At 40.1% G+C, this 15,813-nt stretch overlaps 1 protein-coding gene across 1 annotated transcript in view; it reads left to right on the top strand.

Moving 5' to 3' along the window:
- Crkl (CRK like proto-oncogene, adaptor protein) overlaps positions 1-15,813 on the top strand; it is a 26,996-nt gene that overhangs the window by 4,375 nt on the left and 6,808 nt on the right. Inside the window, exon 2 of the mRNA XM_010620774.2 lies at positions 10,467-10,932. Within this exon, the coding sequence (XP_010619076.1) occupies positions 10,467-10,932 (466 nt within the window). The remainder of the gene's footprint in view (positions 1-10,466; positions 10,933-15,813) is intronic.

Here is a 15,813-nt window from a genome sequence, read left to right as displayed (position 1 = left end):
GGAAAAAAAAAAAAAAAAAAACCCACATACACACACACATCTTTATCTAAATGTTAGTTGATGGACATTTGGGCTGTTTCCAAGATTTAGCTATTATAAACTGTGTCACAATGAACATGGGTGTGCATATATCACTGTGGTATGGTGCTTTTAGTTCTTTCAGGAAGATACTAAGAACAGAAATAGCTGAGTCAAATGGCACCTCTACTTCTAGTTTTGTTTGTTTGGTACCGAGGATAGAACTCGGGTCCTGGTCCTCGCGCTTGCCAGGCAGGCGGTGGAACCACTGAGCTAAATCCCCGGCCCTGTAGTTCTAGTTTTTGAGGAATCTCCACCCTGATTTCCACAGTACTTGCATCAGTCTACATCCCCACCAACAATAGAGAAGGGTTCCCTTTTTCCCCACAGCCCCTCCAGCATTTGTTGCTGGTTGATTTCTTGATAGCAGCCATTCTTTCTGGAGTGAGATAGAAGCTCAGTGTTGCTTTAATTTACATCTCTCCAATGACCTGTGATGTTGAACTTCTTTTATATATTTATTTGCTGTATCTACTTCATCTGCAAAGTGTCTCTTCAATTCAGATGCCCATTTTTGGATCAGGTCTTTAATAAGATGAGGTCCCACTCCACTCATTGATTCTTTGTGGTACTTCCTGTGCAGTCTGGGTTTTGTTCATGAAGTCTTTGCCTACACCAATATCTTCAAGAGTTCTACCTATTCTGTCTCCCAGCAGATGTGGTGTTTCTGTTTTAATATTTAAATCTTTGATCCATTTTGATTTAAGTTTAGTGCACAGTGAATGATAGGGGTCTAGTTTCAGTCTTAGGTATGTGGAAAGCCAGTTTTTCCAGCACCATTTATTAAAGAAGCTATCTTTCTTACAGTGAAGGTATTTGACTCCACTGTCAAAGATAAGGTGGCCGAGTTTGTCTGGAGTTGTTTCTGCATCATCTAATCTGTCCCTTTTATCTTTGAGGGTTTTTTTTCCTTCTTTCTTTCTTTCTTTTTTCTTTGCCAATACCATTTTGTGTTGTTGTATTTGTTTGGGGGTTGTTTTGGTGCTGGGAATCAAACTCAAGACCTTGTGCTTGTGAGGCAGGTGTGGGACCACTGAGCTAAGTCCCTGGCCCAGCACTGTGCTGTTTTTATCACAGCAGCTTTGTAGTATAATTTCAAGTTGGGGATTATGATGCCCTCTGCCTTGCCTTTGTTGCCCAGAATTGCTTTTGCTATTCTAGGTCCTTCTGGTTCCGAATGAATTTTAGGAATTTTTTTTTTTTTTTTAATTCTGTGAGGTATGCTTTTAGGAATGTCTGTGAGGTATGTTTTGATTGGGATTGCATTAAATCTGTATAACAGTTTTGGAAATATGGCCATTTTCACTATATTGGTTCTTCCTATCTAAAAACAAGGGATATCTTTCCATTTTCTGATATTTTCTTTGATATCTTTTTTCAGAAAACTAGTTTTCAATGTAGATGTCTTTTACTTCCTTTGTTAGATTGATTCCTAGGTATTTCATTTTTTTAGATGCTATTGTGAAAGATGTGGTTCCCATAATTTCTCTCTCAGTAACTTTGTTACTTGTATACAAAAATTATTTTGATTTTTGGTGTTACCTTTGTATCTAGCTGTGCTACTAAATTCGGTTATTAAATGTAGAAGTCTTTTGGTGGAGTTTTTGGGGTCTTCTGTGTAGATTATCATCCACAAATAATGGTAATTTAATTTTTTCCTTTCCTATCCTTATCCCTTTTATTTCTTTCTCTTGTCTAACTGCTCTGGCTAATGTTTCCAGAACTATATTCGACAACAGTGGTGACAGTGGACATCCTTGTCTTCTTTCTGTTTTTAGAGTGAAAGCTTTCAGGTTTTATCCATTCGATATGATGTTGGTTGTTGGAATATCATAGATGACTTTTATTAAATTGAGACAGACCATCTATACCATTTTTCTATAGGGGTTTTATCATGAATGGGTGTTAGACTGTCAGATGCTTTTTCTGCATCTGTTGAAAGGATCGTATGGTTTTTAATCCTTGGCTCTATTAATACAGTGTATACATTTATTGATTTGTGTATGTTAAACTATCTCTACATCCTTGGGATGAATCCTACTTGGTCATGGTGTATGATCTTCTTGATGATTTGCTGCATTCTGTTTTCCACTATCTTATGGAGGATTTTTGCATCTGTGTTCACTTAAGAGATTGGCCTGTAGGACTCTTTTTTGGCTAGATCTTTCTCTGATTCTGGTGTCAGAGTAATGCTTGCTTCCAGGAATGAATTTGAAAGTATTGTTTCCCTTTCAATTTCTTTGAAGAGTTTGAGAAGTAGCAGCATTGGATCTTAAATTACTTGTAGAGTTCAGCAGTGAATCCATCAAGGCCTGGGCTTTTCTTTGTTGATACATTTTTAGTTAAATTTTGAATTTAATTGGCTGATATTTATTTAGAAATTTTGTATCTTCTTGATTCAGCTTTGATAATTCATGTTTCCAGGAATCTATTTCTTCTGTGTTTTCCATCTTACCAGAATACAAGTTCTCAAAGCAGATTTTGATGGTATTCTGGATTTCTGCAGTCTGTTGTGATTTTACCGTTTTCATTCCTAATTGCATGGATTCGAGTCTTTTTTTTTTTTATACAGTTGGCTAATGGTTTCTCTATTTTATTTAATCTTTCAAAAGACCAATTCTTTGATTCATTGATTCTTTGTATGATTTTCTTAGTTTCCATCATTCAGAATCTCTTTTTAATTTTTCCCTGAATCTTTTGATATGTTATTTCCAAGCCTGAAATTCCTGGATTAGGTTTGACCTATTATAGAAAGCTAATGATTGATGGATGTGGTGATGGTACACCCCTCTGCATGTAATTCTATCTACTCAGGAAGCTGAAGCAAGAGGATCGACGGTGCTAGCCTGGGCAATTTAAGGAGACTATCAAAATAAAATTTTTAAAGTTAAAAAAAAAAGGCCTTGGGGTATACAAGAGATGATCAAAAAATAGTGAAGGGGCTGGGAATTTAGCTCAGTGGTGCCACTGCCTGCCTGGAAATCGCAAGTTCCTGAGTTCGATCCCTGGTACCAAAAAAAAAAGAGTGAAGGTTTAAATTTTCTAAAATATTACAGTAAAAAACACATTGCCTTTAATCCCCTTCAAAATACTCCCCTTTGCTTTCAACATAGCGTACTTATCCCACTGTGTGAAGCAGTTCTGGAAGTATTTTTGTGTGTCTGTCCAAGGATGGTGAATGCTGCTGCTGAGTGCCATCCATTGGTAAGACAGGCTCGTAAAAACATTGGTGCAAAGCCGGACGTGGTGGCGCATGCCTGTAATCCCAGCACTTGGGAGGCTGAGGCAGGAGGATCACTGTGAATTCGAGACCAGCCTGGGCTACATAGTGAGTTCCAGGTCAGTCTCAACTACATAGTGGGACCCTGTCTCAAAAAACCAAAAAAAAAAAAAAGAAAGAAAATTGGTGCATCCTCATCCACTTATTCACTGGATCTGACACTGGGACTTCTGGCTCTTCCTCAAAGTCACAGTGACTATTAAAGGTAAATGTTTGAAGCAATGCAGGCATTAAGATACCCCTGACAGGACAACTAGTTATACAGAAGAGGAGTTCAGAGCTGCTTTAGAAAGCAGCAAGGAACCAGGGATTTAGCTCAGTGGTTCTACCACCTGCCTTGCAAGCACAAGGACCTAAATTCAATCCCTGATCGGGGGAGGAGCAGCAAGAACAATGGGATAAGTGTGTTGGAAGGGAGGGGAGGTTATTTGAAGGAGGATTAATAATAACAATGTGTTCTTTACTACAATTTTTTGAAATTCAACATTCACTGTATATTTTGATCACGCTTCATTGCTCAACGTTTAGTGATCCGTTGGTTCATTGCCAGTACCACACAAAAAAGGAAAAGTTAGTGGTGATCAAGATTTGGCAAATACAGAATTTAATGTAATGAGTTTTTAAATTTTTTCATTTTAAGAGATTGAATCACCCTGTGGAGTTCATGCTGATTGATCTCCAAGTGCAGTCCTCCTGCTTCGGCCTCCAGTGCCAGGAATACAGGCTTGTGCCACCAACTCAGCCCACTTAATTCTTTTTCATATCCCAAACAAGATAAATTCAGTGGTTTAACTTTCCAGGAATTAATAACTGGGATTTTAAAGCCAGGGACTTACGTACCTCAGGCAATAGTTTATTTTAAAATTTGTTTTGCTTAGCTGAAATTGCTAATTGTAGCATCTTCTAGCCCCTGGTATGTTTCTTAATTTTTAATTTTAATTCACATATTTATAAGAAGATTATATCCCAGTGTAGGTACTGGGATAGGAGACAGACATACTTTCTTCACTATGAAACATGTTTTTGTGGAGGAAACAGTTAAATACAAGATGAATGCATACTCTGAAGGGAATAAACCTAGATGAAGAGAATATAACGGAAGCGACCTGCCTAATGTAGTGTAGTCCGACAAAGGGGGTCCTATGAGAAAAATTTTGAGATAATGGTCAAAGTAAGGGAGTTGGATTTTTGCTCGAGGCAGGAAGTAGTTTGAAGAGGTGGAGTTCCCTGAGGCTGTCACTATATCCAGGAGCGGAATTATCTGTGACTTGGAGTTGTCTATTTGGAGATAAAAAGTGAAGCTGGTGGGTAGGGGGCATGGATGAGAAAGGGGAAAAACAACATTGGTTTAGGATACTTAAGAAGTTTGTCTTTTGAGGGGGAGATCTAACCTGGGATCCCATTCATGATAGGAAAGTGTTCTCCCATTGAGCTAGACCTCCCAGTCCCAAAATGCATCTCCTTGCTTTTTATATTTATTTGTAGTATTGTTGTGGGTAGATTTAAAATTTAATCCCCCAAAAAGTTACTGTGTTAGATGGCTTTTGTTGCTTTTTGAGTGAACCTGAAGGATTTTCTTTGTACATTTGGAAGTATTGTTTATTATATTGCAAATCAGTTGACAAATGGAATCTTGTGATGATTTTTATTTTAGTTTTGATTACAGAGTGAGACCCTGTCTCAAAAAAAAAGGAAACACACAAAGAGGATAAAAATGAGAAATGGTTCTGTGTGTTGAAGCCTATTGTACACCAAAGCCCAAAACTACACACAAGTCATACAATGGGAGTATACCATGCTTTTGTCTTTGAGAAGCTCAGTCTTTTGAAAGAGTTAAAGTAGAAGGCCGGGTAGCTAGAAAGGAAAGGTGGCCAGCTGTGCCTGAGGGTTGGAGAAGGCTTGAAAGAGGAGGTGCTCTTTCAACTCATTCTTGAAAGTTGAGACCAAGTATAGGAGGTGGAAGAGGTGGTGGCAGTGGCTCCTGGGAAAGGCACAGGGTGTAATTAATGTCAGCGATGGACAGGAAACTAGGTGAGAAGGATAGAGCCAATCTGTAAAGGGTCTCCTGGACCTTGTAAATGAGGTTAACAGTGGAGGTACCCCCGCCCAAGTTCCTAAAAAATATTTGTCATGATCAGTTTCACTTTTTTCTTTGTCGGCTGAGGGTCAGTTTCGCTTTTAGAAACCTGTCAGGGTGGTACAGTGTAGAGAGTGCACCATGAGAAGCTGAGCTGAACTCAGATGCATTGGGAATATGAAAGTGGGAACTGACAACCTTTCTGGGATACTGCATGTAGAAGGTGAGGGGAGAGGGAGGACTTTGACTTCCTAGAGCAGTGATGGTGAACCTTTCAGAGCTTTCTGCTATACAAACAGCCTGCTGTGGCACACATACCATAGGTTTACCTCCGCTGTCCTAGAGCATTAAGTGGCCTCTGAAAGCAGAGGAAGGAGTAGTGTGAGGAGGGGTTCATTTGTTGTTGTTTGGGTTTTTTGAGGCTGGCCTTCAACTCACTGTGTATTCTATGCTGGCCTCGAACTCGTAGCAGCCCTCCTGCCTGAGAAGAATTTTTTTTTTTTTTTTTTTTTTTTTTCTTTAAGAGACTGTAGGGAGCTGAGTATTATTTAGTAATCCAGTGAGATTGTTCTTTAGAAGTTGGGGCTGAATTACACAGAAATTAAGCCTGAAGCATACATGGAATCACCCAGAAGGAACAGACGTACCAGAAATGCTCAGAGGAGGAGCAGCTGTGGAAGGAGGTTAAGAGCAGCCACAAATAGGCATAGGAGGAGAACCGTTAGGGCTGACCTGGGTCCCAAGGGAGAAAGATGGGTGGAGGACTTTGACTCTGTGTCAGGGACATAGCTGGAGAGATTTGATGTCAAATTTAGTAATATGCTGGCGCCAAATCATGAAATGAGCCTCAAGGTCTCTATAGTAGTAGTGTAGTAGTGGAGAGAGTGCAAGTTGCCTTCCATCTTTATCAAGTATGTACACACAGGTATTCCTCACCAGAAAATCAAAACTATTAAAAAGCACCCTCTGTCTCCTTTAGCCCAAGATCAGCAAACTTTAGTTTAAGTAGTAAATATTTAAGGCTTTGTAGGCCATGTAGTCTGTCTAGCTACTTAACACCGTCCATGTGTGGGAAAATAAATCAGTAAATAAGTGCTCTCAGCTGTATTCTAATGAAATATTTTTTTACAAAAGCATGCAGTGGGCTGGGGATTTAGCTCAGTGGCACTGAACCTGCCTCATAAGCTCAAGGTGCTGAGTTCTATCCCCAGTACCTCAAAAAAAAAACAAGCATGCAGTATAGCCAGGCATGGTGGCAATGCTGTAATCCCAGCACTTTGGATGGAAGCTGAGGCAGGAGGATCACTGTGAGTTCGAGACCAGCCAAGGCTACATAGTGAGTTCCAGGTCAGTCTCAACTACATAGCAAGACCCTGTCTCAAAAACCCCCCCCCCAAAAAAAAAAGAAAGAAAAAGAAACGTTTAAGCCCAGCCTGGACAATTTAGTGAGACCCTGTCTCAAAGTTTTTTATCTTAAGGAAGTGGGCCAGGGATTTAGCTCAGTGGTTCTGCTGCCTGCCTCACAAGCTCAAGGTCCCAAGTTTGAACCCCAGGTACCCCCACACACACACCAAAAAAAAGGAAGAGGAAGAGGCTGGGAATGTAATGCCAACACAGAGGACCTAGTTTGAATCCCATACAGTGGTCCAGATGGCCCCTAGGCCATGTCTAGACTCAACAGATGATTTTTCTGTGGTGTAATGGAGCAAAGAATGATTACTACATCTTTGAAGGTTTGTTTATTTATTTTTTTAAGAATACAGAAACCATGTGTGGCCTGTAAAACCTAAAATATATGTCATCTGGCCCTTCACAGAATTTCCTGGCCTTGAGCAGCAGAACTGGCCTGTGTTTGTGGGACCCAGCAGTGGGCTGTGAGAGGAGTGGGGAAAGGAGCATTTGCACTTTTGAGGCTGTTTAATTCTAATGCAGAAGCAAATAGATAAACATATCTTCAGCAAAATCTTTCAGCTCTTGAGGGAGAGGCTGCCTTTGGAGCTTTCTGTGCATTACCTCCTTGCCCTGTTCGCCTGACCCTTACGGGAACTCATCCTTTCCTCAAGTGCCCCTGGATCCTAGTGACTTACGTCATGACTTAAATTGATTATACTTTGTGTTCTCATTCCTCTTTCAACTCTGCCTCTACTAAATTTTTGGTCTTTTGAGAGTAAGAACTTGGTTTTATTCTCTCTTTTTTTGCCCCCACATTCTTAGTAAATAGTAGGGCCAGTGGCTATCTGGTTTCATTAGTTTTGATCTCCACTGAAGTGTAATAGTGATCTTTTCATGATCTGCGTTGTAGAAGTAACTTTTTCCTCCAGTACTGTGGATTGAACTCAGGGCCTTGTGCATGCTAGGCAGGTACTCTACCAGTAAGCTACATGTCCCGTTCTTTTTATTTTAGAGTCTTGCTAAGTTTCCCAGGCTTGCATTGAATTTGCAGTCCTTCTACTTCAGTCTTCAGAGTAGCTGAAGAACATTCATTCATTTAGATTTTTTAAGACAAGGTCTTGGTATGTAATTCAGGCTGGCTTCCAACTCATGGCGATCCTCCTGCCTTAGCTTCCTGAGTGCTGAGATTATAGGCACGCACCACCACACCAGGCTGAAGAACTTTTTTTTTTTTTTTTTCCTGGTACTGGCAATCGAACTCTGGACCTTGCTCTTGTAAGACAGGTGTGGCACCACTGTGCTAAATCCCTGGCCCTGAAGAACTATTTATAACTGTACAAAAACTATAATAAAATACCGTACAATGAGCTCTGATGTAGAATTGATTATGCCCTTCATAAAGTATCTGCAATTTATAGGGCATTCACTAAACTATTCAGAGAATCTCTGTGGCTCTTGAAGTAGGAACAGGGAAATACTTTAAGATTATGCATGCATGTGCACTAATTTATTCTTCAGGAATTGATGTGAGTGTTTTATATGCCTTGTGACATAAATTCACATAACTGAAAGAGGCAGAGTTTATCTCTAAAGCTGTTTAGCTTACAGCTAATGAGCAAGGACTATAGAACCAGACCACAGGGGAGCAAATGTAATTTCTGCTTTGGCTTCCATATCTGTAAAATTGGGATAATGGAATGTACCTTTCAGGATTGTTGTAAGGATTAACTTAATAACTTTATAGACTGTAAAGGTGCTTGGCATAACAGGCATTAACTCTTTATTACTGTTGCTACTCCTACTACTTCAGGTATTCATTTTTTAGATGTACTGATGCTGTGCAGTTTGTAAGACAGACTGGCAGGCATAGTGACTCATGCTTGTAATCCTAGCACTCAGGAGACTGAAGCAGGAGGATTGACACGAGTTCATGGCTAGCCTGGGCTACATAGCAAGACCCTGTCTCAAAAAACAAAAAATAAAGAGAGATGGAAGTGTTCTTAAAGGATGGAGGCTGCTGTATGGAAAGCAATGAAATATACAAAAGGCCATAAAAACGTTTGTGTTCTTTAATCTTATTGCAGTTCTACGAGCCTGAGCTTTACAGAAAGTCTAATGTAGGGAAAATATGCCCAGTACTGGAGTAATAAGCTTAGTGGTAGAGAATGTGCTTAGCATTCTTGAGGCTGTGGTTTGGATCTCAAGCACCAAGAAAGAAAGAAATATGCTCAAAAGTGTTTAATAATACTAATGCTTAGATAGAGGAGAATTAGAAAAACTAAATATCCATTGGTGCTTTGTTGAGTAGGCTCATAGACTTACTTTGCCATGAAAATGATCACGATAAGAACCAGAAATGTGGAGAAACACCTTGGTGTGATACTAGATAAAGAAACTGCCACAGGTATATACAGGACTCTGAATGAAACCCAGTGTTGGTTAATCTAGCATAGGTTCTGTGCTTCAGAGAAATTCAGGGCAGGTAATGGTAAAATTGTTTTTTCCAAAACTAAATGTATTTGCAACTTTTCAGAACATTTTTTAGATGAAAAGAGATTTATACTGCTTTTTGCACATGGAATGTTTCTGGAGAGCAAGTGCTAATGCTGCCTTTGTGTTTGTGTGCATCCAGTGCTAGGGGTGGAACCCAGGGCCTTGTACATGCTCTGCCACTGAGCCCCACATCTGGGACTCTGCTTTTGTAGCTGACTCTGGGGATTGCATGCTCTGGGTCACTCCTCAAATAAACACTGGTTCTAAAACCACAGTGAAGGCAGCAGTACCCATGAGAGCTCTTGCCTGTGATTATTGCAGTGAAACTTTTACAGGTATTCTTTTAGTAGATGATTTTTGATGTTATTGTGTTTAGGTTTTTTTGTTTTTTTGTGTGTGTGTGGTTTTTTTTTGGGGGGGGTACCAGGGATTGAACTCGGGTCTTGCCCTTGCAAGGCAGGCCACCAAACCACTGAGCTAAATCCCCAGCCCGAGTTTTTTGTTTTGTTTTGTTTTTTAAGGCAGGGTCTTGCTTTGAGGTCCTGAACTCACTATGTAGCCCAGGCTGACCTCAAACTTGTGATCCTTCCTGCCTCAGCCTCCTGAGTGCTGGGATTACAGGCATGCACCACCACACCTGGCTAGATAATTCTTACACTCTAATAGAATGTAGGGGTTTGTTGTTGCTTGTTTGTTTGTTTGTTTTTAAATTTGGAAAACAAGCCCTTTTTTTATTTTTATATTTTGAAGACCCAGAGATAGAAGTCTGTCGTTTTTATGTGCCTAAGAAAGTATACAGGATGCAAACCATTTGATTAGGCCTGAGAGGAAGAGTGTGCAATAGTTGTGACAGGGTCCAAAGGAAGGCAGCTACTGAGCCTACTTCAGATTTTAAAAATATATTCAAGTTTAGAACAATTGGGTGTGTGTGTGTGTGTGTATGCACAAGACACACAGTTTGAAATAATTCAGTTTGGCATAGTTCAGAATATCGTTACAGTGTAGACTGCAGAAAGTACAATATGAGAAAACTGTCAACTTCTGTGAATACAGAGAGAAATTGTTGTAGAGGGGACTGGTTTATGTTTGACAAACACTAGCATAGAATAAGATTTTCCCATAGAATAATTTTCTTTCTCTCTTAAGGTATCCAAGTCCACCCATGGGATCTGTCTCAGCACCCAACCTGCCCACAGCAGAAGAAAATCTGGAATATGTACGGACTCTCTATGATTTTCCTGGGAATGATGCTGAAGACCTGCCCTTTAAAAAGGGTGAGATCCTGGTGATCATAGAGAAGCCCGAAGAACAGTGGTGGAGTGCCCGGAACAAGGATGGGCGGGTTGGAATGATTCCTGTCCCTTACGTTGAAAAGCTTGTGAGATCCTCACCACACGGAAAGCATGGCAATAGGAATTCCAACAGTTACGGCATCCCAGAACCCGCTCATGCCTATGCTCAACCTCAGACCACAACTCCTCTACCTGCAGTTTCCAGTACTCCTGGAGCAGCGATCAACCCTTTGCCCTCTACACAGAATGGACCTGTCTTTGCAAAAGCAATCCAGAAAAGAGTGCCCTGTGCTTATGACAAGACTGCCTTGGCATTAGAGGTAAAATTTTGTGCTTCCTTTGACATTGGGTTTTCGGTTTTAGTTTTAGGTCCTGCAAAATAATGTCTGCTCATTTAAAGTTACATTCATTGGAATTAGAGAACTGGGTGATTTGTGGGGAAGATACACTGTTAGTGTTTCACTGATTCTTTTTCTTTTCCCCCTAATTTTCATTAGTGCCTATTAATTTTACAAAATAACTGGCTTTCAAGGCAGAAGTAGTGGTACATGCCCATAATCCCAGTACTCTGGGGAGGCTGAAGTGGGAGGACACAAGTTCAAGCCCAGCCTGGGTGATTTAGCAAGACTGTCTCAAAATAATAAAAGGCTGGGGGTGTGGATTCGTATAAAGGCCCTATTTAATTCTCAGTACCACAAAAAGAACAAAAGGGTTTGCATTGGTATTTCCTTGCATGCACATATTTTGGTCATAGCCATCCCCTCGTGTTTACATTCCCCTCTCCTTCCTCCCTTATTCTCTTTCCCCTTATCTAATGGTCTTCTTGCTACTTTCATGTCTTTTTTTTTTTTTTTTTTTTTTTTTTTTTTTTTTTTTTTTTTTTTTTTTTTTTTTTTTTTTTTAAGATTCCACATATTAGGGGAAAAGTACTTTTCACTCGTTGTCCTTTATATTCTTTGAATTTCTACCAAGTTCTCCACCAGCTTGCTCTTTTTTGTGCTCCCAGAGCTTTTGTAAATTTATTTCAACAGTTGTTGGTTTTTTCCATTAAGGAGAGATAATTAGAAAGACCAATGACCTAGAGAAAAATCAGCATACAGGTGCATCACTGCTTACATGAATCCATATTTCTAACATTGTGATCAGTTGAGAAATAGAAATAAATATCTTAGAGTTTATTTTTGATTAGGCAGAGGCATTCAGAATGTGAAATAGCCCTTCTTTGTTGTAGATTTTATAAATTATAGTAGTATGAAGTAAAACTTGAACACTCAAATCACCGAGTCATTTCCTTCTAACTAAACATTTAGTTAACTGGTTTTTTAAAAAAAATTTCAGAGATTAGTATTTTTCTATGGCTTACTGTTATCAAAAAAGTCCCAAAGATCAGGGTTGATGAGCTTATGAGTGAGAGCTGTATATCTCAAAAAGTGGATGTCTGTTGGGATGGTTGCTAAGTGCAGGATGAGTAGCCATATATGAACACAAACCCTGTAGTGGGACTCAGGTGATAAAAAGGGGGCAGATCAGGAAAACAGATTTTAATACTTTTTTGAGTCTTTAGTTTTTTTACCGAGTTATAAAGTGCATACAGTCTGATGGGTCCTGAGTATTTTTGTATCAAAGCATGGGACTGAATATAAGAAATCCTGGCTCTTTCACTTATTGTTTACGTGGGGGAGATCTCTTCATCTCTTGAGTTTCTCTTCTCTTTCCTGTAAAATGCAAATTGTTCTGGTTGCTCTCTTCAGACTGCTGTGAAGACTAAATAAAATGATGCTTGTTAAAATGTTTTGTAAACCACAAAGTGCCACATACGTACCGTAATGATTGCGGTTGAATACTCTTCCCTACCATTAACAAACTGCATATGTGTTAAAGAAACAGAGATTAAGTTAGTGATAGTTTGCAGTGGATTCACCTCGGGGTCAAAATGGGGAGAGTTGAGAGACAGCCCCACATCACAAAAAGATGGAGTCATTTGCTTCAGAAAAGCAAAACAACCTATATAGTACAGTCTTGCACACAGTTAAAATTAGGAAAATGTGTTTATATATTTATCTTTCCATTGGTTGTCCTCAGTTTTCTTTGGACAAGGAGTAAGGTCCGAACTACACCTGAACATGTAAGAGCTGCTATTACATTTCCCCTCATTTTGGCTGTAAGAAAAAGAGTAAGCACCTGAGGTTTACAGCAGGGACCAGAGACTGGGGAGGACCCAGGTGGCTTTATACATCTTAACACAACAGGAAAGATATCAGAACTCACTCCACAGATTAAAGAGTCTTGGTGGAGCAGGCCTTCTCCAGCTTTCTCACTCCCACACAGATTTGTTCTTACATATGAGTGTATACCTCTGGCCAGGCCTGCACCTCAGTGCTTTGAATAACATGGATTCTCTGGACTCTTTTGGCAGTACTAGGGATTACACCCAGTGACTTTGCACTGAACTACATCCCCAGCCCTTTTCACTTTTTATTTTGAGACAAGGTCTTGTTAAGTCACTTAAGTTGCCCAGGCTGGGCTTGGATTTGGCAGTCCTCCTGCCTGCCTCCCAAAGTGCTGGGATTATAGGCATGTGCCACCACACCTGGCTGCTATAGGCCCAAAATGTTGCCCAGTCTATTTAGTGCTTTCAGCATTTTGAAGCATTTTCACTTCGGTGATCTTGGCGGGGATTCATTGTGTATGACTTGTGTGTTATGTATGTAGTTTTAGATAGTTGGTTGTTGTCATGCCAGGCTGAGACCCTCAGGATTGGGGCACCCAGTCAGAAGAATTTCAGGCACCTGTCTGTTTGCTTTTGGTTCCAAGATGTATTTTAACAACCTGTATCTTCTGTGTGGGTGAATGTGTACAAGGGAGTTGTTGAAGGATCACTTACAGCAGTGATGACAAACCTTTTAGAGCTTTCAGTTATTCAGTCTGCTATGGCACACGTGCCATAGCACCACTGGCTCAGAGCTTGGTGAGTAAGCAGATAGGAGGTGCCTATCCAGGAGTAAGAATGCCTAATTAATGATGTATATTTTAAGAGAATCTTCATACTTGGTCATTATGTGAATCTCCGACTGTCTCAGACCCCAGAGAGAGGTCTCTAACCCTGAGCTTCCTCATTGTACTAACCCAGCCATTAAGCTTCATCACAGGCGTTTTAGTGCTTTCCTGAGAGAGTTAAAAGGAACCCAAGAAGTACACCTTTGCCACCTTCTACTTAATGGCATTTTTCTGTGTATTTAAATGAGACTTTAGACTCTTAATGTAAGTAAATGTTTCTATGGCTGTATTATCTTCTAAAATCATGAGGAGAGTGATGCCTGTCTGATACTATTAAAAACAGCTCTTGGGACTGTTGCAATTAGGTTACCAGGAAGTATTAAAATTAAAATGAGAAACAGAGACAAGAAGGACAAAATGTGCCAGTAATTGAATCTTCCTTATTCCCCTTGACTGTTCCAGAGAAGAATGATAGCATATATGAACTGTATTCACAAGTTTTTTTCTTAAAATTTAATTTTTTAAAGTCTTCCCACAAGTAGAAAAAAAATTTTTCCCCACAGTAGAAATGTTTGAACTGATCTATGCCTAGCCATTTTCCTCTCTTATTTCAAGAAGTGAAGTGATTCTAAGGTTTGATTTGAAAGGAAACCCTCAATGACCTGTATAAGGTGAACCAAGGTGAGTGTCCCTACTCCTTAAAAATAGCAGAGCTGTCTATGGCCTTTGTAGTGGGACTGGAAGGGCTCTTAGCAAGCAAAGTCACATCCTACAAGAAAATTAGATTCTGGGGCTATAGGTCCATGGTAGGACACTTGCCTAGCGTGTGTAAGGCCCTGGGTTCATTCTCAGTACAAAAAGTGGGGCGGGATTGGAAAAAGGCAAGGAAGTTACATTGAGGAAACTAGTCTAGCCCTTTCTAAAGGATCATGGACCAGAGAGAAAGCTTGGAACAGGGTTGTTGTTGTGATATAAAATACCTGTAGTGAATGTAGCATTCTTTGCACTGGAGAAGCAAGATGTTCCAAATTCTGGCTTTTACTGGTATAATCTTGATCAGGTTACTTAAATTCTCTGAGCCTTGACTAAAAAACATACTGGCTCTAAGTGATATTTGGTTGGGCACATTCCTGTAATCCCCACATTCTGGAAGGGGCAGGAGGATAACAAGTTCATTCCCAGCCTGGGCATTTAAGATACTTGGTGAAACCTGTCTTAAAACAAAACAGGGCTGGAGATGTATCAGTGTGAAGACCCTGGCTTCAATCCCCAGTATTGTACCACCAAAAAAAATGGATGTTCGTTGATGAATTACCATCCATGTAGCCAGCTGGTGGGATATGTACACCAAGAAGCTTATTACTTAGGGAAAGAATAAAGACTGAAACCAGAAATTTGAGTAGGAGGGAGAGTGGGGATGTGGGGACTGGAGGGTGGGTAAGTATTGGTCTTGAGAAGGAGATTTGAGAGGTGAGCATTAACTAGGTAAAGTTGGAGAAAGCATACCAAACCAAGAGAGTAATACAGTGGCATAGCTGCAGATATATGAGCACACTGGCACGTCAGGAAAAGGACAAAAGTAGCAAATTAAAAGCAGGAGAAAAATGACTTTTGTCTTATCACGAAAGAGCTAAACTGAGGCCTGACATGGTGATTACACACCTATAATCCCAGCACTTGGGAGGCTGAGGAAAGAGGGTGGCCACAAGTTTGAGGCCAGACTTGGCTGCACAGTGAGTTCAAGCTGTCCTCGAATTCACTGTTAGACCAGGGTGGCCTCGCGGTCTCTGCGATCCTGCTGCCTCCTGAGTGCTGGTACTATAGGCATGTGCCACCACACCTGGCTCAGCCTGAATTACACAGCAAGGTTTTGTCTTAAAAAACAGAGAGGAAAAACAAAAAAGAGCTACTCTGAGGAGATGAACAGTTTTCCTTCATTGCCTTCATTTGAGGCATGAAACTGCCAGTTTCTCACAACTGGTGGAAGTTCTGGAGTTTATAGGTAATTGCCTATTTTGATTCATTAAAATTTAGAGCAAATGCTTGATTTCTCTTTAATGTTGTCACATACTTACATTCCAGAGTGCTTTCCTGACTGAAAAAAAAAAAAGGGAAGAAATAAATTCCTTAGCAACTTTAAAATTGTACTTAGTCTTGGATACCTATATTTATGACTACTTGCTGTGTGTGTGTGTGTGTGTGGG

This window comes from Fukomys damarensis, unplaced genomic scaffold (assembly GCF_012274545.1).
Source record: "Fukomys damarensis isolate Sample0158 unplaced genomic scaffold, DMR_v1.0_HiC HiC_scaffold_34, whole genome shotgun sequence".
Lineage (NCBI taxonomy): Eukaryota > Metazoa > Chordata > Mammalia > Rodentia > Bathyergidae > Fukomys > Fukomys damarensis.
Note: the sequence above shows the minus strand (reverse complement) of the source record. Positions and strands in the feature narration are given on the sequence as shown.